The sequence below is a fragment of the Pipistrellus kuhlii genome, unplaced genomic scaffold, assembly GCF_014108245.1.
Source record: "Pipistrellus kuhlii isolate mPipKuh1 unplaced genomic scaffold, mPipKuh1.p scaffold_m20_p_8, whole genome shotgun sequence".
NCBI classification, from domain to species: domain Eukaryota; kingdom Metazoa; phylum Chordata; class Mammalia; order Chiroptera; family Vespertilionidae; genus Pipistrellus; species Pipistrellus kuhlii.
Window position 1 is genome coordinate 35,028,653 of NW_023425584.1, and position 25,643 is coordinate 35,054,295.

A 25,643-nucleotide genomic window follows, 5' to 3' on the forward strand; every position below is an offset into this window, starting at 1 on the left:
AGTGTAGATGAAAACAAAAACCATTTCCATATTTTTGTCCTATCAGGCTGTGACCTTTGATCAACCTCGCTGTCCATAGCAAGTGTATCAAAACTTTCTATTGATAATTGATGATTATCTGTTTCTTAAAATGTAGCCATAAATATTTTTGTGAGTAACGTATGGAATGGCATGACAACAGATATAAATATCAAACTGGAGATAGGATGACCACCAGGAGGCCCTTGGCACTACTGCGTTCTTTGTCCCTTTGCCTTGTCAATCACTAGTGCCTGACTTATACTGTAAAAACTGGACAGTAACAGGAGTTTAGCAGATAATAATTGTGCAAAATTGCTGGGTCAACTCTTCTGCTCTGACCCCATCTTCCTTTAAGTAAAGTACTCTATAATATAATAAATTCTATTATATCCTATGGAGTTGCCTTCTTCGTCTTTTGGTCTGAAGTTACCTTTTGTTATGGTGGTCAGTACACCTTTGCCTCACTGTCAGACATCCTGTTAAAAAATACTTTGACTTAGGCCTTATTATCCATTTGCTCTTAGAAGACTCAGGTTTCTGCACCACAGAGTTCAAGGCTTGTTTAAATCTGCTTTACTTTAAGATCATTGGTAACCTGATGAGCTTGTTGAATGAACTCAAGAAGACTCTGGAGGCTCTGGCTAGAAATAAATGATAAAGATTTATTCAAGGGTCTTAGGGTTTACAAACCAGAAACACAAGTAGGCAAAACCCAGAATATTCCAAGCAAGAGAAAAAAGCTAAGAGTTCTTATAATAAATTAAAATGTACACTCATGAGAAGAATCAGTCCTGCATTGTTAGCCTCTGTGCTGGTCCAAGATGATGATCCTCTAGATCAGTGGTCAGCAAACTCATTGGTCAACAGAGCCAAACAGTACAACGATTGAAATTTCTTTTGAGAGCTAAAAACCGACTTCTGCGCATGGGCCATCAAGTTTCAATCGCATGGTACGTGTGCGCCCGCACGTGGTATTTTGTGGAAGAGTCACACTCAAGGGGCCAAAGAACTGCATGTGGCTCGCAAGCCGCAGTTTGCTGACCACAGATCTAGATGACCGGTTGTCTGGATAATGGATGTCAGGTGGTCTGGATACAAGAACAATCTTTCCTTAGTCCTTCAGGGGGCAATCAGAAGGCTATCTGGAGGTTTAATGACAGGGACTGGCAAGTTCAGGAGTTTAAGTTCCTGGGCTAGTTAAAACAGTATTCCTGTTTTAATTTAAAATAAATTATTTTAGTATTTTAGCAGCTTGATTGTAGTGACTCCATTTTATTTCTTCACTCTCTTCCTCAGGTGCTATAGTAGCAGCAAGCATTCCTTGGGATGCCTACAGAGATCACCTGGAAGGGAATTGTCTTAATTAGGTTCTCAAGGCAGATAAAACCTGCCCATTCTGGAGAGAGATAGCAGAGAACATACACCAGCCCAGAGGAGAGTATGTCCAGTTTTAAAGCTCCAAAGGATCGACTCTTACTCCTAGAAATGCATCTAGAGATAAGCCCCTCTTGGAGACTTATGAACAAATGCACTCATGATCTTTTGAAACCAAACATGTTCCTGAATAGAGGAACTTCTGTGTCCTCACCTCTTCCTGGAAGCTGTCCCTACCCCTACTTGTCCCCAAGCTACTTACCTCTGCTGGAATCTCACTCTTCTCCCCTTGACACTCCCTAGTGGTGTTTGTGTCGCTCCTGCCCCCAGAGTCCCCCTCCCTGTGCCAGAAGGTCCCACCCCATCGGGCATCTCCCACTGCACTTACCGATGCTTTCTTTGCGCATAGTGGGCGCTCGGTATATAAAGGTTTATGGATGGGTATTTTCCTAATCTTAGTGCCTGCTATATTCTACTGAAAGCTACCAAAATGCTACTAACTTTATCTCTGTAGTCAGGATTTTCACAAAACTACCCTGTCTCCGAGAAATGCCTAATGAGTTAGCAAGGGTTAGTGACCCTTGGACTGAAGACATGAACACCAGGCTGTCACGATAAGGCTCTTCATTTTCCCACGCAGTCTTGTACTCTTACTAGGTCGGCGAAAGAAAATCTCTCCTCTTAGCAACCCAGCCCGCTCCCCTCCTCTGGCCTCTTTCTCTCCCTCCTTTTTTCGGGTAAATGACTTCAGCCTGTGCCTTTGGTTTTAACAGTTTGTGTCCCGCGCATACCCCCTCTCTCTGGGTGATTAGAGACATTCAAATCCTACTCTGACACAGGACCCCGCCCCCTATTCTGACTTCTCTACTTCTAGGGGGTGGACATTGCTTCTCTGCACTGGAACGCTGGCCCTGGGAAAGAATGGGGAGCAAGTTGCATTTAAACTTTAAAGATTGAGTCACTGCTGGCTGCGCAGCAAGAGCTCCTCAGCTCAGAAATACCTAACGTGGTTCGGCGGGTCGGGGCTGGGCGGGGGCGAGTTCGGGGGGAACCGGCCGGGTGGAGCTCGGCCCCCGGGGCCCACCTCGCGCGCCTGCGTGCAGCGGCCCGGAGCGGGCGGGGGGCGGCGCCGGGAGGCGGGGAGCCCGGGGGGGGGGGGCGGTGGGTGCGGGGGGCGGAGAAGAGAAGATGTGACGCCGCGGCCCGGCTGTGCCAGACGGTGGACGCCGTGCCCGCAGCTGCAACCGGGTCGCGGGCGTTGCGGCGGAGGGGAGCGGCCCTCCCTCCCGAGCGTGGCGGCCGCGGAGCCTCGCAGCCCCAGGTCCCCGCTCCCGGGGCCGGCGGAGGGGGCCGGGCCGAGCGGCACGAGGCGGGGGGCCCGCGGCCGTGGCCGGGGGCCGCCGGGCGGGAGGCTGGGGGGCCGGGGCCGGGGCCGCGCCTCGGAGCGGGTGGGAGGCCGAGGCCGGGGCCGGGGGGCTCGGGGGCCCCGGCAGAGCCCCGGCGGGGCCATGGCCGCCGGGAGCATCACCACGATGCCCGCCCTGCCGGACGCCGGCGGCAGCGGCGCCTTCCCGCCCGGCCACTTCAAGGACCCCAAGCGGCTCTACTGCAAGAACGGGGGCTTCTTCCTGCGCATCCACCCCGACGGCCGCGTGGACGGGGTGCGCGAGAAGAGCGACCCGCACAGTGAGTACTGGCCCAACCCCCCACGCCTCCACCGCCTGGGCTCCCCTTCTCTCCACTCCAGCCCCGCTTCCATCTCCTGGGGCTCCCCTTCTCTCCAGCCCCCCTCTTCCATCTCCTGGGGCTCCCCTTCTCTCCACTCCAGCCCCGCTTCCATCTCCTGGGGCTCCCCTTCTCTCCACTCCAGCCCCGCTTCCATCTCCTGGGGCTCCCCTTCTCTCCATTCCAGCCCCCCGCTTCCATCTCCTGGGGTGCCCCCTTCTCTCCACTCCAGCCCCCCGCTTCCATCTCCTGGGGCTCCCCTTCTCTCCACTCCAGCCCCCCACTTCCCCCTCCTGGGGCTCCCCTTCTCTCCACTCCAGCCCCGCTTCCATCTCCTGGGGCTCCCCTTCTCTCCACTCCAGCCCCCCACCTCCCCCTCCTGGGGCGCCCCTTTCTCTCCACTCCAGCCCCGACTTCCATCTCCTGGGATGCCCCCCTCCGTTCCGTTCTCGCTTCTGCGCCTCACTCGGACCCGGTGGGACTGCGGTTTCCTTCCCCTTCCGCGCGGCCCTTGAGGGCTTCAGGCTCACCGCCCGCCGTCTCCCCGGGGCTGTGGTGTCGGGTTAAGCGCCCCCGGGTTTTCGGGGTGCCAGCTTCTCCCTAAACCGGTCCCCAAGGCGCGGAGCCGCAGGGCGCTCGGCCGGCTCCCTTCTCCGGACCACTTGTTGCGTCAGGGATGCCGGCGGCGGGGAGAGGTGCGGCTCGCCCCCAAGTCCCAACTCCCCTGTCTGACGGGCAGTCCCACCGCCAAAGTCCAAATTAAACGTCCTTCGCTGGAAGAACCCCTTCCCGAATCGCGCCCTGAGACCCCGATCCGGTGGGACCAAGCAGCTGGCACGCAGCTCTCACCCATCCATTTCTTCTCTCCCGTCCCCCATCCTCACCCCCCGCCCCCAATTGCCAAAAGCTAAAAAAGCGAAATATAGAGCCTTGGTTAATAAATGCGATGGACCTCTATTTCAATGGTGAGAAAAGCTACAAACACTCACCTCCCACCTGCAGCGATTATCGTGGGGACCTGAGCCTGGCCGGCCCCGGAGCGGGGGAAACGCAGTTTGCGTCAGGGGCGAGGAGCCCGTGAGCGCTCATGTACAGAGCCTTTGCCAGGCCACACTCAGTGTGCCGGAACGATCATCAGTTTGTGGTTATAGAAATAACCGAAGTCAATGGTTGTCAGACGTTAGGTTCCCTCGGGGAGTCACCTGTTGGGGTCGTCATGACACATGGTTGAACGGCTCCTTAGGGCTGGACGCCAGCCCCATCACTTGCCTTTCTAAGGAGTCCCCAGAGGGTGCTGGCCTGGGACGCGCTTTGGTGGCGCTGGTCTAGAGCAGAGGGAGGAAAGGGCATGAACTAGGCTGATTAGCAACACCGCTGGAATGGGAAGTGATAGAAATCGGGTCCGGAAAGATGTTAACCACCGTCCTGTAGGTGCAGGTAAAACACCTGCGTTAAAAGCTGGGCGGCTGGCTTCCTTCCCTCAGGGATTCAAGTGGAACCTGATACCCTATTTACCTGAGGAAAGGCCAGCAGGAGCCTAGAGCTCCGCTCTGGAGCGGTTAAGGTCTTTATTTTATGAAGCTAATGAATGTCAGGCACTCTGGAATGAGGATGGGTGGACCACGGGGGAGGGAGGGGGACGGGCGCTAGCAGAGAAAGTGTGCAAGCAAACCTGGGTTTACAAAGGACAGGGAAATTTGCTTTTATTTTTATTTATTTTTACATTTATTTTTTATTGATTTCAGAGAGGAAAGGAGAGGGAGAGAGAAATAGAAATGTCAACGATGAGAACCATTGATTGGCTGCCTCCTGCATGCTCTCCTCACCCCCACACCCTACTGGGGATGTGCCCTGACCCAGAATCCAACCGTGACCTCCTGATTTATAGGTTGAAGCTTAACCACTGGGCCACTCTGGCCAGGTGGGAAATGTCCTTTTAGCGTAGTTGCGTCTTTATGGATTCCAAAGTAGTAATAAGCAAAAAAATGCAGGTCTTTACTTTTTTTTTTTTTTCAGGCCTGCCATAATTTAAAATTTTTATTTAGTCACTTACATTATCAGGTCAAACTGAAAAGTGTTTGTAAGCCAATATATGGGTTAGTGCTGTTTCTCTATCTTGGTCACTTGCATGTTTGAAGCCTGTTCCACAGTTGTCTGCTGGGCTGATTCACTGATGAGGATAAGCTGCGTAGAAGTCCCACTCAGTTTTACCATTTCCAGTAACACAAAAATAAAATTCATAGTGAAAATTAAAAAAAATAATAATTAGGAGCCTGTTGACCTGGCATGTCAGTAGTTGACCAAAGCAGGGGGACTTAAGAAAACATGTGTGTCGCTATGCCATAATATGCTCTCAAGCACATCTCCAGTCGCTAGAGCAAACACAGCTGACCAACATACACGGACAGATAGTGGTTGCCACAGTTTCCCGTGGGTTATGGCTCACATGTCTAGACCTGAAAAGCCCACGGATGGCCCCATGTCTGTGTTAGCCAGGTGACCTGTACACCCATCACTGAGGACTAGTTTTCTGCCCTGCTGTCTCCTACAATGCGAACACCTCTGAAAGGAAGAGTTTGGCTGTACTCAGATTTCAGCTTTTAGTGTGACTAAAATTGTGATGTAATTTCTTCCCCAAAAGCTGACCGGAAGGACCGGAATTTTGGAGGGATGCTTTGAAGACTGACTGGCATACGTGTGGGGTGCTGGGGAGGTGTGGGGGCTGTGGCTCAGGTACTGAAGAGGAGACAGAACGGGGGGACAGAGGCAGACATGAAAGGGGAGGCAGTAGATGACTGATCCCAGTGTTTCTCACTTCTCGGTGTAGCTGCAGCTCACTTTGCTTCATACCCCGGTGCTCACTTGCAGCATTTCACTCAAAAGGGCCCATTTTCCTGCCATTGCTCCCGGTCCTGGAGAACCTTCTTTGACGTGAGGGCCTTGGTGAAAGCAAGTTCTGGTGACAGTCTGCTTCCCCTGGGCATTCTGGGTGTTTTGGTCGGCCTCTTCCAAACATCCATGGGGATGTGCGAGGTGCAGTGTGTTCTCTACAGCAGCGAGCCCTGCGAAGACGTTCAGAAGACAGAACATTTTATCCCAAGTAGCACGTACAGCATGTGCTGGAGTCGTGAGATGCATGCTTCTTGTGTGCCATGAAATATGTTCCAGATGCTCTTCGTGAGGGAACAGTGAAGGTAGTGAGAAGTGCTACATCTGCCCTGGGGCTCCTCCCAGGAGCTGACTGCCTGCTGCCACTCTTCTCTGCCTCCAGGCCCAAGAGGGCCCAGACTAGGAGAACCTGAGGCCCCGCCCACTCCCCACTCCTGTGGACCAGGATGGATCCTGGGGGGCCTGACACCCTGCTTGCCCTCTGCCATGGCACAGTCTCCGTGCACATGCACATGCACTTGGGACATCAGAGGGAGGCTGCAGACCTTCTGGCTCCCCGATCTCATTTTGTAGAAGAGGTATCGGGGTTCACCTGCTCCTCTAAAGGAGCTTCTTGCCTACCTAGCCCCTCGCCTCATTGCTCTCTTCCATTCAGTCAGAGTGAGCACCCTCTGGGTCCCCCTTTGTAGGCCATCAGTTTCAGGGTGCTAACATAGCAAGGCCCTCTTCCTAGTCCACAGGTTGCCTCTGGTTGGATTTTTAGGGTAGTAGATAAACCCACCTTTATTTCTCTTCTTTATGTAAATGAAACCATTGAGATCATTTCACTAGATTCTCTCCCCCAACCCCCACCTTTTAAAAAATATATATATTTTATTGATTTTTTTTTTTTTTTTTACAGAGAGGAAGAGACAGGGATAGAGAGTTAGAAACATCTATGAGAGAGAATCATCAATCAGCTGCCCCTTGCACATCCCCTACTGGGAATGTTTCCGCAACCAAGGTACGTGCCCTTGGCCGGAATCGAACCTGGGACCCTTCAGTCGCAGGTTGACTATCCACTAAGCCAAACCGGTTTCGGCTCCCCCCCCCACCTTTTTACTGGTAGGTCATATCTGTGGGGGCCTGATGCGGCAGAGGCCAGATATGGCGGGGATCTCCCTTTCCCACATCCTGCACGGAAAGAGAGATGAACGAAGCGGTTCTAAGTGGAGCCAGAGATTGAGAAATAATAGAAATAAAGAGAGAAGACACAGAGATAGATTTAAAGCTGGGAGATGGGTGGGACACCGTCCATTCTCTCTGGTGGAGAGGCTGCAATGATGAGGGCCTGGAACCACGCAGCTCATTTATTTTTATAAGCCCAGATTTACACACCTAGTCCCACCCCTGCCCACCCCTGGGCTGATACAAAGGCCACGCTGATTACACTCTGCCATCTTGGGGAAATGTGTATCCTAGATGCGGCTCTGCCAATCCTCTCGGTCTCAGCTGGCAACAATTACAAGAAATGCCCATGTGCCTTCCCAGGCGGCCCTCTACACACATCTGGCAAGTGGACCCCACTGATTTGCCTTAGTAAGCGTGGCATTTACTGTGATGGCATTTGTATGCAGTAAACGAATGAAGTAAGAACCCAATAGCACATCTGATGGTGGAAATTGTGTAGTGGGTGCAGCCATGAAAGGACAATTCATGAGTCACAGATATTACCACACCTTAGGAGCCTGGGAGAAGGAGCGCGATGCCAAGTGACTTCAGCCTAGAGGAAGCAACAGCCCCTCGTGACATGCCTGCGGGCTGTGCGCCGTGTTTATACCGTGGCCATTATGTAATTAGACTTTGATGGTGGTGTCACAACGGGCTTCTAAGTAGTCTCCTTTTGACTTATGATGCCACTTTAAATGGATGGCCATGATTTGTGAGTTCAATTTAAAAACAAAAGGTTACAGATGTCATCATCAAAACGAGAACCATCCTTTGTACATTATCATGGAAAAATGGGCGTACGTATCCCTCTCCACGGAGATTCTCAGAAATCCCCGCCAGTGACATTAGAAATGGCGATGTTAGGCCTCACGTTATTAGGATCGTTATTGACAAGATGCCTGTACAACAGGGCAGTGACTACACATGTGCCATGACCTCTGCGTGCTTTTCCAGTTCCAGTGCTTGCTGCTTCCCACCCGCCCTGCTCGGGCCCCCTGCTCCTGAAGCTCGCAGGCGTCTGCGAGAAGCTGGCCTGGGGAGAGGCGAGAGCAAGCAGATCAGCGCATTGAGGCCCAAACCTAAAACTCATTGTCATGTTCGATCCAAACAACTGTACTTGGTTCCGTTTTGTTGTTGAGCTTGTCATTTTCTGCTCTCTGGGATCTGGCCTTGCACTTGAGTTATATGTCATCAGTGTTCCTAATAGGTAATGCTTGGCAGTTTAGAAGGTAATGCAGAACAACAGTTACCAGTGTAGAAGTTTCACTGTGTCGGAAGGAAGTGCAGCGTCCCTTGTGGTACCTGTTGTTAGGTCGGCTCCTGCATTCTCTTTTGCTCTCCAACCCTCCCTTTGTGATTGACAGCCAGGTGATCGACAGCCACAGACTGGAAGGGGACTACAGAGTGGTGACTCCCAGGGAACCTCACCCACTGAGCCATGGACTATGGTTCTTAGAAGCCAGGCAAATCCCTTCTGAAGGCCTGAGGGATATTTTTAGTTTGAGGAAATTTGGCCTGGAGGCATAGACAGCCAATATTCAGTGTTTAATTTATGTCTCATCCCATCAGTCACTCTTCCTGCCGAGGGGGGCTTTTGAGTTGATCGGTGTGTCCTTAAAGCTTACTCATTCATTTACAGAAATCCAGAGTGTGTGTGTGTGTTTGTATTTTCAAAGGGCTACTTATGTCTCCATATTGACCTACCTTCTACATTAAATTATCCCATAGAATTCCAGAATGAAAGGTTCACAGATTTTTCAAGATATTCTGGAGATAAAAAATGAAGAGGAGGCATATGAATATTAAGTGTTATATTCCCCGCCTCATTGAATTGTTGACAGGAATTTTCCTGGTTTAATTTATAATTAAAATGTTCATTAATTTAAAATTTATAATTAAACAATAACTCAAATTAGCCAAGAAAGAGGTGTGTGTTTTCAAGGGATTTTTTTTGTATAGAGTAATTATGATCTGGCTACATTCTATGAGTGGGTTATTCTCTGTTCATAATGTGGGCACCTGGAGAAGATGCTGGCACCTTTGGGTGAGAGCCCTGACTTCTCCATATAAATATTGTCATAAAAGGCTTGTGCCTTTCACTCAGGGAGTGTCACTAAATGTCAGCGAGTGATGAAAATGATCTGTGGGGCCGAAACCGGTTTGGCTCAGTGGTAGAGCGTCGTTCTGCGGACTGAAAGGTCCCAGGTTCGATTCCTGTCAAGGGCATGTACATTGGTTGTGGGCACATCCCTGGTAGGGGGTGTGTAAGAGGCAGCTGGTCGATGTTTCTCTCTCATCGACGTTTCTAGCTCTCTATCCCTCTCCCTTTCTCTCTGTAAAAAAAAAAAAATCAATAAAATATATTTAAAAAAAAAGAAAAAGAAAATGCTCTGTGTGGACCTTCCTGTAGAATAACTAACTCATGGGCCATGCTGTGTACAGCTTCGTGGAGGCTTATCATTCTCTTGGTGTAGTAACAAGTACATTGAGACACCATGAAGAGGATCACACATAATGAAGTTATATTTGCGAAATATTTGGGAATCTCAGAGACTGGCTGTTAGCATTTCTTAGGGTAATTTATAGAAAGATGAATCATTTCTCAGGATAGTGGAAAACTCTCATGAGGAATTCTGTTTTCTTTCGGAGTTTTATGACATCCTGTGTGATGTCCAGTTCCTCAGGTATGTGTGCATTGCTCATTCATTCTCTCTTTGTGGCCATTGTCCTGGAATCCTGTACTCTCCTCCTCAAATTCATCTGCTTTTCTCTTTTTAACTCTAGACTCTACTTAAGTCATTCTGGACGCCAGCGTGTTCCAGTAACATTACATGTCTGTATCCAGTTTGTCACCCTCATTCTGACATTTGGCACTGTATTGTTGGCCCCGTCTTGGGAATTCCTTGGCTCTGTTACACCACATCAGCCTGGTTTCTTCTCTCTCACCCAGCTGTTTTCTGGTCTCTCCTTTTGGGCTTTTGCTTTCCTGTAGCCCAATCATGTCTGACAGTGATCCATACTATGTGTCCTGGTCTCTCTCTTATTTGATTTTCCTTGTCCTCCTCATTCCTTGTTATTTGAACAAGGCATGCGGCCCGAAGGCTGTGAGTTTGACATGCTTGCAATATAGCCAATTCATTCAGAATGTTTAAGTTCAACATGTGCCCAACAAATGAGCCAAGTATTTGACTTCATTTGTTGTTGTTGTTGTTGTTAATTGTCACCCCAAGGATATTCTTCCATTGATTTTTTAGAGAGAGTGGAAGGGGGGTGGAGGAGAGAGAAAAAAACATTGATGTGAGAGAGACACATTGACTGGCTCCCTCCGACATGTGCCCAGACCAGGGTCAGAGATCGAGCCACCAACTGAGGTGCATGCCCCTGACCAGAATCAAACCTGGGACCCTTCAGTCGGAGGGCCGATGCTCTATCCACTGAGCCAAACTGGTTAGGTCTGAACTTCCTTTCTGAACTTCTCACATTGTCCTTCCCCTCTGAGCCTTTAATCGGGCTGTTTCCTTGAACTTGAAAGTCCTCTCAAACCTTTTCTCTCCTGACAGTCCGAACTGTGCCTTAGGCCCCATTCTTTCCCACCGTCCCGTGGCCATCTTTCCTTCCATGCGTGCTACCTAAAAATTCAGAGCTTGATGTGTTTTAATTTCATGCCCCCGTATTTAATTGGAAATTCCTAGTTAGTAAGGATTTTTTTTTTTATAAAGAAATTCAAACAGCATTACTTAGCAGTCCTTTACTCTTCTCCTCTGAGACAAAACTACTCATCCCAGGAGCCCTTGGCTCCACTGCGGAATGAAGGACCAGGTGGACACCCCCGAGGAGGTCTGATTTCTGTTTATCGCATGAGCTAGAACTGTAAATAATAAACATAAGTACTTCAGTATAGGGCATGAAGAATGGATACATTGACTGTGGCATCCCTGTAGTTCTCTCTGCAGACCCCTTGGAGCAATAATGGTAAAGCACAATCATCTGTTAGGATTACTTTTTATTGTGGAAGGTTTTCTTTTTAGCTATTGAATAACATCATATTTCTAGCCAATGCCAGAACTAGTAATAATCCTTTCATTGGGGAATGAAGGTCTAAGAATGCATACTTGAATCAAACACTTTAATCTGTAAATCTCTCTCTCTCAAGTCTTAAACCAAATGTTGAATCATTTGACAAATTAGGATTAAGAGCTGTCTGGGACCATTGTTAGTATCCTTTTTGGCTGTGAGGAAATGACACAAGTAGTTTCAGCCTACAATTCATTCAGATTTATGAGCCAGCCAGTATTCATCATAACAATCTGAAAACTCTTAAAAGGACAGAAATTGTGTGACAAAGTGAGTCACAGTCTTTGTGATGTGATGTCTGCAAGGATGGGTGGGAGAAATCGCCCAGTGACTCCCCTCTAAGCTGAATCATTTTGCAAATAGAAAACAATTCGTAGGTTTTTAGGTGGATGTTACATAAATAGGAAAGGAAAAGAGGAACAGAGCCAAATAATACCTTCATTTAAAACATTACTTTTTGAAATGTTATCCCTTGCTAGCCAGTCTATGTTTCAAATTGGAAATGAAATTAACTTAGCAGTATATATCTTTTAATCTAACACCTGCTGTACATCTTCTTTATATCTTTGTATGTGTATTTAAATTAATTTTGTTGCTTTCTTGCCTGGATTTTTAAAATTCTTCTATGTCTTTTGACCTTTCTCCTCATAGCTATTTTTAGTCTTGGCTCATTTGAAGGTGGTGTGTGTTTGTGTGTGTGTGTGTGTGTGTGTGTGTGTGTATGTGTGTGCACATGCGCGCGCGCATTGTGGGGAGTGTCATTTACTCACTGGCTCAATGACTACTTAAGTTGGATGGGGACACAAGAGAAGAAGGTTCCTTTGGTCCTAGAAATTCTAGTTCTGGAATGGTGTAATCTTGAATTGTGCATGTTTAATGCTCCTTTGTTACTTTTCATCTTATTAAAAACAAAAGTTTGGAGAGCCTTTCTCTGAGTCAGATTTAATCTTTAAATATACGATTGGCTTTATTTTCTTGTCTTTTTTGGAGTAAGAAATTTGCCAAAAATTATGTGACAAGAGAAATATTTTGAGTGTTTCTAAGTTTAGAAGTTCTTTTTTAAAAATATATATTTTATTAATTTTTTAAAGAGAGGAAGGGAGAGGGATAGAGAGCTAGAAACATCGATGAGAGAGATTCATCGATCAGCTGCCTCCTGCACACTCCCCACCCGGGATGTGCCCACAACCAATGTACATGCCCTTGACTGGAATCGAACCTGGGACATTTCAGTCTGCAGACCGACACTCTATCCACTGAGCTAAACCTGTTTCGGCATAAGTTTAGAAGTTCTTACATTCATTATTCTGAACTCAAGAATTTTATAATGGGGATGCAATGCAAATGAAATTGGGAAGACAATCTTGCTAACTGGTTTCAGAGAGAATGCTAATGTGTTCAGATGACATACACCACCAATGGCAGGATTTCCTTCTTTGTATGGCTGAATAGTATTCCGTTGCATGCAGATACTGCATCTTCTTCATACATTTGTTCACCGATGGCCAATTAGGCTGTTTCCATGTTGCGGCTGTTGTGAGTAATGCTGCAATGAGCGTGCAGGGGCAGATGTTTTCTGAGATAGTAATTTTTGTTCCCTTTGGCTAAATACCCAGAAGGGGAATTTCTGGGTCGTATGGTGGTTTTATTTTTAGGTTTCTGAGGAAGCTCCTCCACACTGTTTTCCATTAGCTTCTTTCTTCTGGTTCTTTTCCTTCCCCTGACGTGTATGTGCAGGTTAGTTATGCTTCATGAGGATTTCTTTCTTTTTTTTCTAAATATATTTTATTGATTTTATACAGAGAGGAAGGGAGAGAGATAGAGAGTCAGAAACATCGATGAGAGAGAGTCATCGATCAGCTGCCTCTTGCACACCCCCTACTGGGGACGTGCCCGCAACCAAGGTACATGCCCTTGACCAGAATCGAACCGGGGACCCTTCAGTCCCCAAGCCGACGCTCTATCCATTGAGCCAAACCGGTCCCGGCTTCATGAGGATTTCTGAAAGCAAGGCTAGTGGTCCTATTCCAGAAGAAAGGACATCATCAAACAAACAAACAAACACGACGCCCTCCCAGATCACAGTGCTGCTCACACGTGGAGAGGTGTCAGCTGCGTTGCCTGTGGTCCCGGAAAGGGTCACCGCTGCCCCTGGTCTCTGCCCGCTGCCGCCTGCTCCGCGGGCCTCCGGTTCTCATCACAGCTGCCTGGCCTCGGAGCCTGATGCCGAGGCCGCCATGGAGGGAGGGCGTGGAGGCTGCAGTCTGATCACGTAGGACAGGCTAGTTTTGTTGAGTCCTATTCTGGTCTGTGGTTGGAAATGTCTGTTGCTCATCCTCTTTCCTTGTGGATGACTAGTGTCATTCCCAGGTGCATTCCACTGTGTCTGTTCAATTGTAAGTGCAGGAGCAGAGAAGCCACTGGCTGTATTGGGCTGGGCTTTAGAAGTGCTGGGATGAAAAAGCAGGAGACCTGAATAATGCCTCCGAGCTTAGGCTGATCGGGAGGCGAAGCCTCAGAGGCTCCGGATTGGTGGGTAAACGCTGGGTCAGCATCCGTGAAGTCATAGGCTAACGCAGTGTTTTTCAACCTTTTTTGGGCAAAGGCACACTTGTTTCATGAAAAAAATCACGAGGCACACCACCATTAGAAAATGTTAAAAAATGTAACTCTGTGCCTATATTGACTATATATAAAGTAATTCTCTTGAAAAGGAATCAAATAAACACAAAGAAAATATTTTATAATTTATTATGAAATATTAAGTAAACAAAATAGTGAAAAATTATAAAATTCTTGTCTTGTCTGCACCTACGGCACACCAGGCAACATCTGCCGCGGAACAGCGGTTGAAAAACGCTGGGCTAACGAGCCAATGAACGGTCAAGAGGGTGTGTTGTATTGGAGCTTAAGGGGAATGAACATCTCTGGATAATGACACGGCCATGAGAGTGGGCAGGGCAGGTCGCTGGATTGGGTAAACTGAGAATCTGAGGCCAGGCTGCTGGTGGATCTTCTACGTGAATGTGAAATCTTTTAAGATGATGACGAGATGTCAGGTGCCAGATCCCAGAGTTTCAGTGAGTGACAGTGACCCATCAGTGGAGGAGGAGAGGGGATGAACCTTGAGGGAGGAAAGACTTTGGTCTGGGAGCGGGAAAGTAATGGTTGTAGATGCCATTAAGGAAGCCAGGAAGAGACTTCACACACCCAGCGGGGAGAGGCCCGACCCCAGCGGAAATGCTTGTTCAGAAGAGTTGGCCGGACCCCAGTGTGGGTGCGATGGCCGGTGGTGACCAGCAGCCCTGGGCGTTAGAGTGTTGCGAGGGGAAAACATGTATTGGTAGGGAGTCTGTTTTCTGTGTTTAAGAACACCAGTGCCGGAACACGTGATCTATAGAGCATCCTCCTCGTTTAACAATCCTTCCCATGAATCCGAACAAAAGGCAAAGCAGGAGTGAATCTCTTCTATTGCCCAGATGGAAGCCGAGGCCCAGATCACCGCTATTCCCTGAGAGAAAGTAGAAGACTTTAGAAATGCTTGGGGGAAAGACGGCGTGACAGTAAAAAGCTGTGAGTCGAGCAGAATGAGCCATGTTTTATGTTTCTGGTCTTAGAACACCAGACTCCCTCCCAGGCCTGAGGGAAGAGATTTCAGTTCAAAGCCTCTCAAAGAGAATCACTGGTGGATGCCTTCTTAGATGCCCGACTTCTCTCACATAGACAGCCTCGCTCAGCGTCCGGAGGAAGCAGAAAGAATGAATGGAGCCAGGGGAGCAGACAGGGTAAGGGAGGCAGAGAGTCGAAGAGAAAAAGGAAGAGAGAGAAATAACCAAACACCCACTCGAGAACACGCAGGGAAGATTTCGGCTGAAACAGACTTTCGTATTTCAACTAGTTGCGTGGGGCGCCTGGCGCTGTCTGCGGGGAGCGCTTCCAAGTCTGACAAGGTTCGAAAGGAGCAAAAGAAAACACAGTGACGTGCTTTCCTGGCCCTGGGGAAGGAAAGACATTCAGTCATTGTGATTTTAGGCTCCTTTTCTGGGAGGGAAGTGTGAATACTAGAGCCAGAAGCTATTTGCTTTACTACTTGCGCACTCTCGGGACGTTTCTTTACCTTCATAAATTATAGCAATGAACTCTTTGTCCTTTTATTAGGAGGAGGAAGAAGACATAGGATGAGCCGATATTTTTTGGGAAGATAAGACTTCTTACCTGTTGGTATTAATTATCCCCTGCTGTCCCCCACCCCCGCCATCCCCACACAACTCATTGCTTAGAACAAGGCACAATTTTAGCATCAGTTCAACCAGGTGGTCCTTGGAGAAGGGCGAATGAGGAAGTGACAGTGTGACACGCTTCACAGGCTTCTGTGCGGTTGAGCACCCAGGCGGAGCGGAGGGTGAGGCCTACTGACCTGTGAGCCCAGGTCCCGAGTTGACCATGGGATCTGCTTCCCTGCCTGTAACAGAAAAGTCTGCACTGGATGGCTTCTAAGAGCTAAACTCCAAGGAAGCCTGAATCGAATTCTGCTGGAGGGTCGAAGAATGAGTTTTGGGGAATGGCTGAAAATGTCATCAGAAGTAGGCATGGTCCTGGGAAAAGAGTAACCCAGAAAAGAGGGCACTTTATGCCGGGCCAGAGATGCCGGAGTGACCACAGAGTGGTAGACACAGACCCAGACTCCCTGAGCCAGAAGGGACTCTGAGCCAGAGGGGACTCTGAGCATGGCTCTGGGAGACACCGCTGGTGTCCGAGGTGAGGAACTGGCTTTCCAAATAAGGCCTATGATTGATTCCTTAACCGAAATACATTGAACAGGTATTCTCAAAATGGCGCCATGTGCTTATCTCCCATCCTGGGTGCCTGAGACTCTCTTTCTCCCTGTGGTCTCCCTATGAAATTAGCTTTGGCCTCTCTACATAATGGCTGGATCTCAGGAGCAGAGGTACAAGTTCCAATGTCATAGCACCGTTCACACCATGTTTGTTAATCTCCATCGATCGAATTCCGAGGCCCAAGATTAGAGTCAATGTGGGAGGAGTTACTTGAGGTGTGACTGACAAGAGGCCGGGTTCACTGGAACCACCAAAATAAATCAGCCACATCCGGCTCCAAGTTCCTACTGTCTGGAAAATACCTTCATGTGAACGTTGCTCTGTGAACTTGAATCTACTAACTTCACTTCCAGTCAAATGAGCAGTTCACTGTTCTCTTTGATGAGCTTGCAGCTGGTCCTGGGCCATAAATTTCATCCATTTCTATTCTACGTAAGTTTTCATATATATATTTCTAAGTGGAAAACCTAAACACAACTTATTTCTCCTTGTTTTTTTATTTTGTTTTAAAAGCCCAAATCCAGCCAAAACTAGTTTGGCTCAGTGGATAGAGTGTTGGCTTGCGAACTGAAAAGTCCCAGGTTCGATTCCGGTCAAGGGTATGTATATTGGTTGCGGGCACATCCCCAGTAGAGGGTGTGCAAGAAGCAGCTGATCGATGACTCTCCCTCATTGATGTTTCTAGCTCTCTATTCCTCTCTCTTCCTCTCTGTAAAAATCAATAAAATATATATATTTTAAAAATAAATAAATAAAAGCCCAAATCCAGCCCAGCTGGTTTAGCTCAGTGGTTGAGCTTTGACCCAGGAAACAAGAGGTTTGATTCATGGTCAGGGCTCATGCCCAGGTTGTGGGCACAATTCCCAGTAGGGGGAGTGCATTAGTGTTTCTATCTCTCCCTGTCCCTTCCTCTTTATCTAAAATCAATAAAAACTTTTTTTTTTTTTTTTTTTTAAAGAAACAACCCAATCCAGACTTCATGAAACCCTGGTGTTTATTCCTCGGCTCTGCACCCTCAGTGCCACCCTCAGAGTCCATGTCCTTATTATCTTACACACAAACACCTGCAGTACCTTTCAGATGAGTTTTCTTTAAACACCATTTTCAGCCTGATGCATTTCTTTTCAAGAATGGGCAGTCTATTTATAGTTCCTACTTGCGTGAAACCTAAACCTTCCTGCTTGTGTTTCTGAGGCTTTTATATATTGATGCTATTCCACTATCACATATCACCCACCCTCCAGATGCTATTCCACTCTCACATATTACCCACCCTCCAGAATAAGCCGAGAGTCTAAGTCCTTCTACATTGCAAATATCTTGGATTGCAGAGGGAATGGAGGAGCCAAAGTGGCCGCAGGGCAAAAATCCTGAAGAATAGATGCAGAGCAGAAGGGATTGGTTGTTGCTATTTGTGTTTTCGAGAATTAGGTAGGCGGTGAGGGAAATTGGATGTTTCAGGGGGTTAGAAATTAGAATGGAACCCCTCCATTTTTCAAAATCTCGAGTTGTCTTTTGCTCGTCTCACTGCTCCTGGTTCAGTTGGCTAACACAGCCACAGTCAGGCTTCCCGTGGTGGGTGGTGTGGGGACTGTGCTCTATGCCCTGCTCCCCACGCACGCAGGGGGTGCCTCTCAGGGTTCGTTAGACAGAGAACAGAAGCAAAACCTCAGTTAAATGTATCCTTTTTATAAACTAAAATGGATAACACCAAGAGAGTCAAATAAAAGGAGGCATGACCCTATGTATGAAATGGAGATACAGAGAACAGTTTCATGAATTATATCTTTTATGACAGTTGCTAGACTCTCAGCAGAGGGTGGGATGACTGAGGACCTAGCTGGTCACGCCACACGGCGAGAAGGCCTGTTTCTTCTGTGGACGGATGCGTTAGGAATTCGGGAAGGACATTGAATGACTAGCTTCCTGCTCAGGTGAGGAGACAGCATGTTCCACGGACAGACACAGAAAGGCATTCACTCCGGAAGTGTGAGGATATGCTGAGGTTCCCAGGCATGGTTTTGATGCTGTTCATTTCCATTCCGAAGGCATTGTCTTGTTGTGAGACCCGTGAAGGTACGCAGCTCAGCATGTGGGATACTCTGTAAGGAAACGGCAGGCATTTCCAAAGCATCTCCCACCCCACCGGCTTCCAGCCCCTGTTTTAAAGAACTGAACTCCGAGTAGTCCACGTAGCTTTATTAACTTGGACTTCACCGTAGCTGCGTTCTGGGCTAGAGCAGTGATCCCGTCTCACTGAGACCCCGCTTTATCCTCTTGGATTCTCAGCATGGCGGAGGGCAGGCCCTGCTTCTTCCTGGCGACTCGCAGGCGCAGGAGCTGTTCCAGCCTCCTGGAGCCAGGCGGCTCTGCCACGCGGCTCTGCCATGCGGGGTGCCCGGGGTAGAGTTTTCCTTGGGAAGGCCTCCTCAGCAGGCTTGGAGATGGGCCTTGAGCTCTTGGCTGGAGCCAGGGTTTTCCAGAGCAGAGGCTGCAGTAATGCTCGTCATTGATTGAGGGCCACGCTGCCCGGCTCCTTTCATGAGAGTCAAGCAAAAACTGCTCTTGTCTTCAGCCGGCTCCGAAAGGTCTTTTCCTAATGATTTTCCCAGTCAAATCGAATGACCGAGAATGTGCCGTTCAATGGCTGGAACACCGGGCAGCCGCCCTCCCTCTTCCCTGGGCCCTAACTCTCTCCCACCCCAGTTCCTCCTTTCTGGGCACACACTTGTGGCTCTGTTTTCTGTTCTGGAGCTGCCTGAATTGTGTGATTTTTGTAGATGAATGGGAACTCCTTGATCCAGAGGGAAGTGCCGGGAACACAAACAGCCCGTTGAGTTGGCGTTCACCCCCAGGGTTCGGTGCGCGGCCAACCAAGCTGGTTGCGTTATCGCTGCGGGGAGCTACGTTGGAGAGAAAACTCAGGCTCTCGCAAGCATCCAAGAAGCATTGCCAAGGGACAGAAAGAAGTGGCAGCGGGAGGCTGCAGGCAGGCTGCCCTCCATTGCTTGGGCATGCTGGATGCTTGCTTGAGGCAGCTTATATTTTGTTTGTTAGTCTTGATCTGAGCTGCTTCTCATTTCAGGGTATTCCGGGCAGATTTCCATCACAGACTGTGTGTGTGTGTGTGTGTGTGTGTGTGTGTGAGAGAGAGAGAGAGAGAGAGAGAGAGAGAGAGAGAGAGAGAGAGAGAGAGAATGTGTGTGTTAGTTTGAATCTCTGTCCTAGGCTGGTGCTGAGTGGTGGCGGCCCATGGGCTGCTGTGTGTGTTCTGCAGCTGAGCACAGGCCCCACTGTCCCCTGCTCCTCTGGATCCTGTCCCCAGGCTGCTCCAGGCTGCATGACCCTGGGGCATGGCCCCTGTAGGCCGTGGAGCTTGTTAGCCCACTTTTCGCACAAGAATCTCCAGTTCCTTGTATGCTGAAGCCCATTTACTCTGAGACAGACCAAAGGGGTGGGTAAGGATGCTTCTAGAATTGATTTGTACATAGAACTGAGATGGAAAAGCCTCGGGAGTTGTTTTTCAGTGAAAGCATTTCTCAGCTTCTAGCAGTGGCCAGCCCTGCCTGAAGGTCAGGCATCCCACGCTTTGTTCCATACCAGGATACGACTCCCTCCCAGGCCTGTCTGTGCTGGTCTCCGCAGACAACACAGCGGTCCTCTCACTCCGGGGGCTCCCACCTCCAGTCCAGGATGCTCAAGATGGCTCAAAATCAGCACAGATTCCTGCCCTCGGGGCTGGAGGGCCTGTTTATTCAGTAAACAGTGTCAGAAATCCAGGGAGATGGGCAGTGATTACCTGATCACCTGGAGTTGTTTGCTAGTGAAAAACATATAATAATATAACCACCTGTAGCCATTCAGCCATCAGAGGCACAAAAACATCGTTTTGTCTTGTCTTTACACATCCCTCTTCCACCACCTAATTTTTCAATAATGTGACAAACAGGTGCAGAAGTGATGTTTGAGCTTCATCCTCTTTCCTCTGCCCCCTTGCCCTCACCTCCTGGCGGACGCGTTCAGAGGCTGCCTTGGAAACTGGATTCACAGTAAAAATATTACCTGCAGCAGCCTGTCTTCTTTACATTAGTTTGTATTCTTTCCCCTCCAGAAATTCTGTGTCTCTCAAACATGCATTTCAAACGTTAGTTGGTAAACTAGGTCAGATTTTGAACGTCAGTTGGCTGACATTTAGTAATTAATTTTTTAAAGTTTGCGGCAATGGTAGGTTCAGGCGCACTTGTGAGAGGTACTACAGAGAGATCCCGCTTCCCTCTGCCCCAGTTGTGACATCTCCCAGTCCGATGGCATCACATCACAGCCCTGGTGTCGACATCGGGCAGGCGAGGTGCAGAACCGCCACCGCGAGGGCCGCGAGGCTGCCATTTCGTGGCCACCTCTGGCAGCCACCAGTCTGGTGTCCATTTCAACGACTTCATGGCCGGCTTATTTATAGAAGCATTCTTCCAGCGGCTGGCCTCTGGGAAGAAAAGGCCCTTTAACACTTGTACAGTGTTATGATACATGTGGGTGGAAGCTGATAGTTACAGATGCCTGCGCTCCCTCTTGCTTTGTGGCAACAATGCGGGGTCCTGAGGTCCAGGCGCCCGAGTGTCATCATTGCAGCTGTCCTGGCCAGACAGTGCCCCTGCCAAGGGCTGCGGGAATTGTCCCGCCCGAATGGCAGGATCCCCGTGAAGCAGGCCAGGAAGTGCCCTCGGGGGCAGAGCATTTCTGGACTCGGCCTGACAGAGTCCGATGCTGCCTGGGGCCTGGCAGCTGCAGGAAGAGGGCGGGAGGCCAACCTGCCAACCTGCTGTGATGCTACAGCGGAGGGTTTCCTTTTTCTCTCTGTCTTTGAAGTTCTGTTTCCCGTGGGCAGCTCTGCCCTGACCTTGCACTGCCCCCTGGGCATCTGGAACATCACAAGATCCCCCTTTCTTGTTATCAGTCTATTATCTGATGCTGCCATAGATGTAGAAACCTTTGCCGTTCTTAAACAGCAGCGGTGTTAGAAGGACCAGGATCGTCTGATGTCCTCCGTATCCAGCCGTCACGCTTGCTCTGGTCTGCAGCTCAGCCCGCCCAAACGTGCCTTTGGGGACTAGATGTATGAAATCTAGAAGAGGTGAGATTGGAGGAAATTGGTTTCTGTAAGTTTTTAATGGATTGGAATTGTTTGTAAAAGCTCTCTCTTCGACATAAATCAGCTGTACATTTTCAATATTTTTAATTGCAGAAATTAAATGTTATGGCTTGGAAGTATAATAATTATGGCAAGAATATTTGCATTTCAGACATATTATATTACAGTTAATTATATTTAAACTACTTTAGCCCAGCCGGTGTGGTTCAGTGGTTGAGCACTGACCTATGAATCAGGAGGTCACAGTTTGATTCCCAGTCAGGGCTCATGCCTGGGTTGCAGGCTGGATCCTCCATAGGCAGCCAATCAATGATTCTCATCATTGATGTTGCTGTCTCTCTCTCCCTCCTCCTTTCCTCTTTGAAATCAATTATATACATACATATATATATATATATATATATATATATATATATATATATATATATTTTTTTTTTTTTTAAAGAGAGAATGATTTTAGATTTACAGAAGAATTGCAAAGATTTTTTAGAGAGTTTCCATCCCCTTCACCCAACTTTCCCAAAGCTTAGCTTCTTACATAATGGCACTTTGTTTTGGCACATTACAAAAACAACTAATACTGGTACATTACTGTTAACTACAGACTTTATTTGGATTTCACCACCTCTTTCATCAATGTCCTTTTGTATCCCAGGATCCAATCCAGAATACCACATTGCATTTAGGCTCTTGATATTTAATGTAGAAAACTAGCATCGGCAGAGAATAACAATTTTGTCCATTAGTTTCCAAATCTGTGTATATGCAGCTCTCCGGTGTGTGTACCCTGGCCTTCCTGCAGGGGCCCGAGCTGACTGACCACTCCGTTCCAGCTCTCCCTCCGTAGATGTTGGCGCTCCCAGGAGCCTGTCCTTTGCCCCTGAATTTGTGTCTGCCACACACTCTGCAACCATTGTATCTCCCTGTTTGGGCTCGGTGCCGCCTGTGTGCGCAGGGCAGTCAGTTTGCCGTCGTCACCAAATCTTTTTAGCATAGTTTTCTTTTTTGAGCTCTGGATTCCGGCGTTTTGGAAATCTCTACCTGTACTTTCCACAGACTTCAGTGTGTCTCATTGGAACACATCTATTGTCTTCTCCTGCCAACTTGTCCTCCTCCTGGGTTTCCTGTCTCCGTCATGTCCCAGGTGGGGTTTGTTTGTTTGTTTGTTTGTTTATAACATATTTTTATTGATTTCAGAGAGGAAGGGAGAGAGAAACATCAAAGATGAGAGAGAATCATTGATCGGCTGCTTCCTGCACACCCCCTACTGGGGATGACCCTGAAACCCCGTGCATGTGCCCTGACTAGGAATTGAACTGTGACCTCCTGGTTCATAGGACAGTGCTCAACCACTGAGACACACCGGCCTGGCATAATGTCTCAGTGTTGAGTCACAGAGACTTGGACTCATTCTTTACCCTTCCCTCCCTCATTCCCTTTGTTCCCTTCTCTCCATCCCAGCTGTTTCCCTAGATCAGTGTTTCCCAACCTTCTCTCATGATGAGAATCACCTGGTGGAGTTGTTAAAACACAGATTCCTGAATCCCAACTAAGAAGTGCTAAACTAGAATTTTTGGGAACATATAGGTAAAATTGTATACTTAACTAGTGCTCTAATTGTATACTTAACAGAGCACTAAGTTAGGTATGCAATTTTACCTATATGTTCCCAAAAATTCTAGTTTAGCACTTCTTAGTTGGGATTCAGGAATCTGTGTTTTAACAACTCCACCAGGTGATTCTCATCATGAGAGAAGGTTGGGAAACACTGCCCTAGATACTCTCATCCTCCCATCCCTTTTCACACATCAGACTCCTTAACACGTATGCAGAGCCTCTTGGGTCCCTGCCGCCCTCTTCCACCCTCACACTGTGCTCACCACACCCGAGGACCTGCTGCTCCTGGGGTGCATGGCTTCCTTGTTCTTCTCCTTTGGAAGTTGTACATTTAAGGTCCTTTGTTGTTTTACTCTCTCCTTTCCTGACAAACTCCTGCGGATTCCTTCAGTCTCCATCCGTTGTCGCTGATCCGAGGAAGCCTTCCGTCTCTGGGGCTGGGTTAAGTGTACATTATGAGTGCTCACAATAGCTGTGCACGGCTCTCTGGTGGCACAGTACTGAACCTGTCTAGTTAGTTACCCGTGTGCCGTCCTCATCTCCTCAACAACACTGGGTTTTCTTCAAGAAGACGCTGTGTTTCCCTCTGTGGTTCCTATCGCCAAGCACAGGTCCTGGCCCATACCTGTCACTAGTACATGCTTATTGAACGAATGAATAAAAGTATTCACCGTCCTTGGAAATGCTGACTTTACTGTTTCCAAAGTCTGTGTTTTTCACCAGGGACAAACCTCTCTAGGTGTCGGTTTCCTTATTTGTAAATGAGGAGGGTGCGCTGGACACTGCCTGAAGTCCTTTTCAGTTCTTACAGTCTGGTACTTGGATTTCAAGATCCATCATCCTTGAGCATATTCGAAAAGAAACCATGCAACTTCTGAAGAAAATTCCAAAAAAGGAGTTCTGTTTTGAGCCACGGCGGTAACATTGAAATAATAATTTGGCTTTCGGGTTATACTGTGTCACTGCATGTGTCGCGTGCCAGGGATCTGAGCACTTGAACATGTGAGTGGTTTACTTATGGTGATCGGAGTCTCCACGCCTTTGCTTACATATCCTCTGTCGCTTTGAAGAGACTGTAAATTCTCATTTGCTGGGGATTTTCAACTAAAACTTAATACAACTACTTCTCAGGGATATTGCAGATGGGACTTAAGATGTAATTGTGTAATGATGGAACTAATTGACTGCGAAGATCTTGCCTAATGATGAGATTAGTTGTGTTGTTTGACTGCTTTTGTTTTTATGCTGCAACAGGAAAAAAAAGTACACTATTTTTTATTTTCATCTCTTACTGGATTTAATATCAACATTAGAAAGCCACCAGAAGTCTTTGTTTATCAAAATTATTGAACTTTTGTGCATCCATAAACTGAGTATAATGGGTGGTCTCCAGCTTGCTGAAATGACCCGGGTGAAATCTTGTCTAAGTCCCATTTACTTTTGGTCTTTAGTGTAGTCCTTTAAATTTTTTTTAAACTTAAAAAATGTAAAATACACCATAATACAGAAATCACATAAAACAGATTTGTACTTTAATGAATTATTAAAGGTGAACATTCTTGTAACCATAACTCTGATCAGAAAATAGAACTTTTGGTCCCGTTGGTATGGCTCAGTGGTTGAGCATTGACCTATGAACCAGGAAGTCAGGGTCTGATTCCTGGTCGGGGCACATGCGCAGGTTTCAGGCTCCATCCCTAGACGGGGGCATGCAGGCGGCAGTCAATCAATGATTCTTTTTTATCATTGATGTTTCTATCTCTCTTTGAAATCAATGAAAATATTTTTTAATAAATAAAAATATTTTTTTAAAAGAAAATATCTAGTAGCACATAACTGAAACAGCAAGCTGAGTGTTAGTCTCCTTCTTTAAAAAAAAGGAAGAGACCTAGCCAGTTTTGCTCAGTGGATAGAGATCAGCCTGTGAACTGAAGGGTCTTGGATTCTATTCTGGTCAAGGGCACACGCCTGGGTTGCGGGCTTGATCCCCATGGGGGGTGTGCAAGAAGCAACAGATCAATGATTCTCATCATTGACGTTTCTATCTCTATCTCCCTCTCCCTTTTTCTCTGAAATCAATAAAAATAATTTTTTAAAAAAGAAAGAAAGAAAATGGAACTTTTGCCCACAGCCCCAATGCCTGTGTCCCTTGTCCCAATCCTGGTCCCTGCCTCCCATATAAAAGTGTACAGGTTTTTATTTTAATCACTTATTTGAATTTAAGTTTCATTACACTGCTAGGCATCCTTAAATACTTCAGCTTTACCTTTTCAAATATGTGAGCTTTACGCCATTTTAGTCTCAGGTCCTCCTCCCAGCCTTTTTTTCTTCGTTGTAACTGATTGGAGAGGAAATTGGATTACTGGGCCTGTATTTACTCAGGCTGGATTATGCTGATGGCTCTGGCTGCCCCGGACCTGGCTGTGTAGAACAAGCGTGGCTGGTATGTGCCTCAAACCTGGGATGTTATTCTGCCTGCAGTACCATCCCCGGGTCTCCTTACCCTGGACCTTGTTCATTAGACTATCTCATTGTATTGGGTAGGACAAAGATTACATGGGGAAGTAGTCAAAAGAAATAAGAAAGGATATCATGGTTACTGGTTACAGGCAATGTGGGCGAGACTTATTGATTGGGCAACAAGGTTGTATCCAATGTGAATTATATCTCAAATTGTTTAAAAATAAATAAAGGAACCAGGAGCACCAATAGTTCAGAACCAGAGCCCATCTTAACATCATGGTGACTTT

At 47.6% G+C, this 25,643-nt stretch overlaps 1 protein-coding gene across 1 annotated transcript in view; it reads left to right on the top strand.

Moving 5' to 3' along the window:
* Positions 1–2,589: 2,589 nt before the first annotated feature.
* Positions 2,590–25,643, top strand: part of FGF2 (fibroblast growth factor 2) — a gene marked incomplete at its 5' end in the record, with an annotated part of 38,399 nt that continues 15,345 nt past the window's right edge. Inside the window, 2 exon segments of the mRNA XM_036424303.2 lie at positions 2,590–2,740; positions 2,743–3,081. Of these exon segments, the coding sequence (XP_036280196.1) occupies positions 2,590–2,740; positions 2,743–3,081 (490 nt within the window).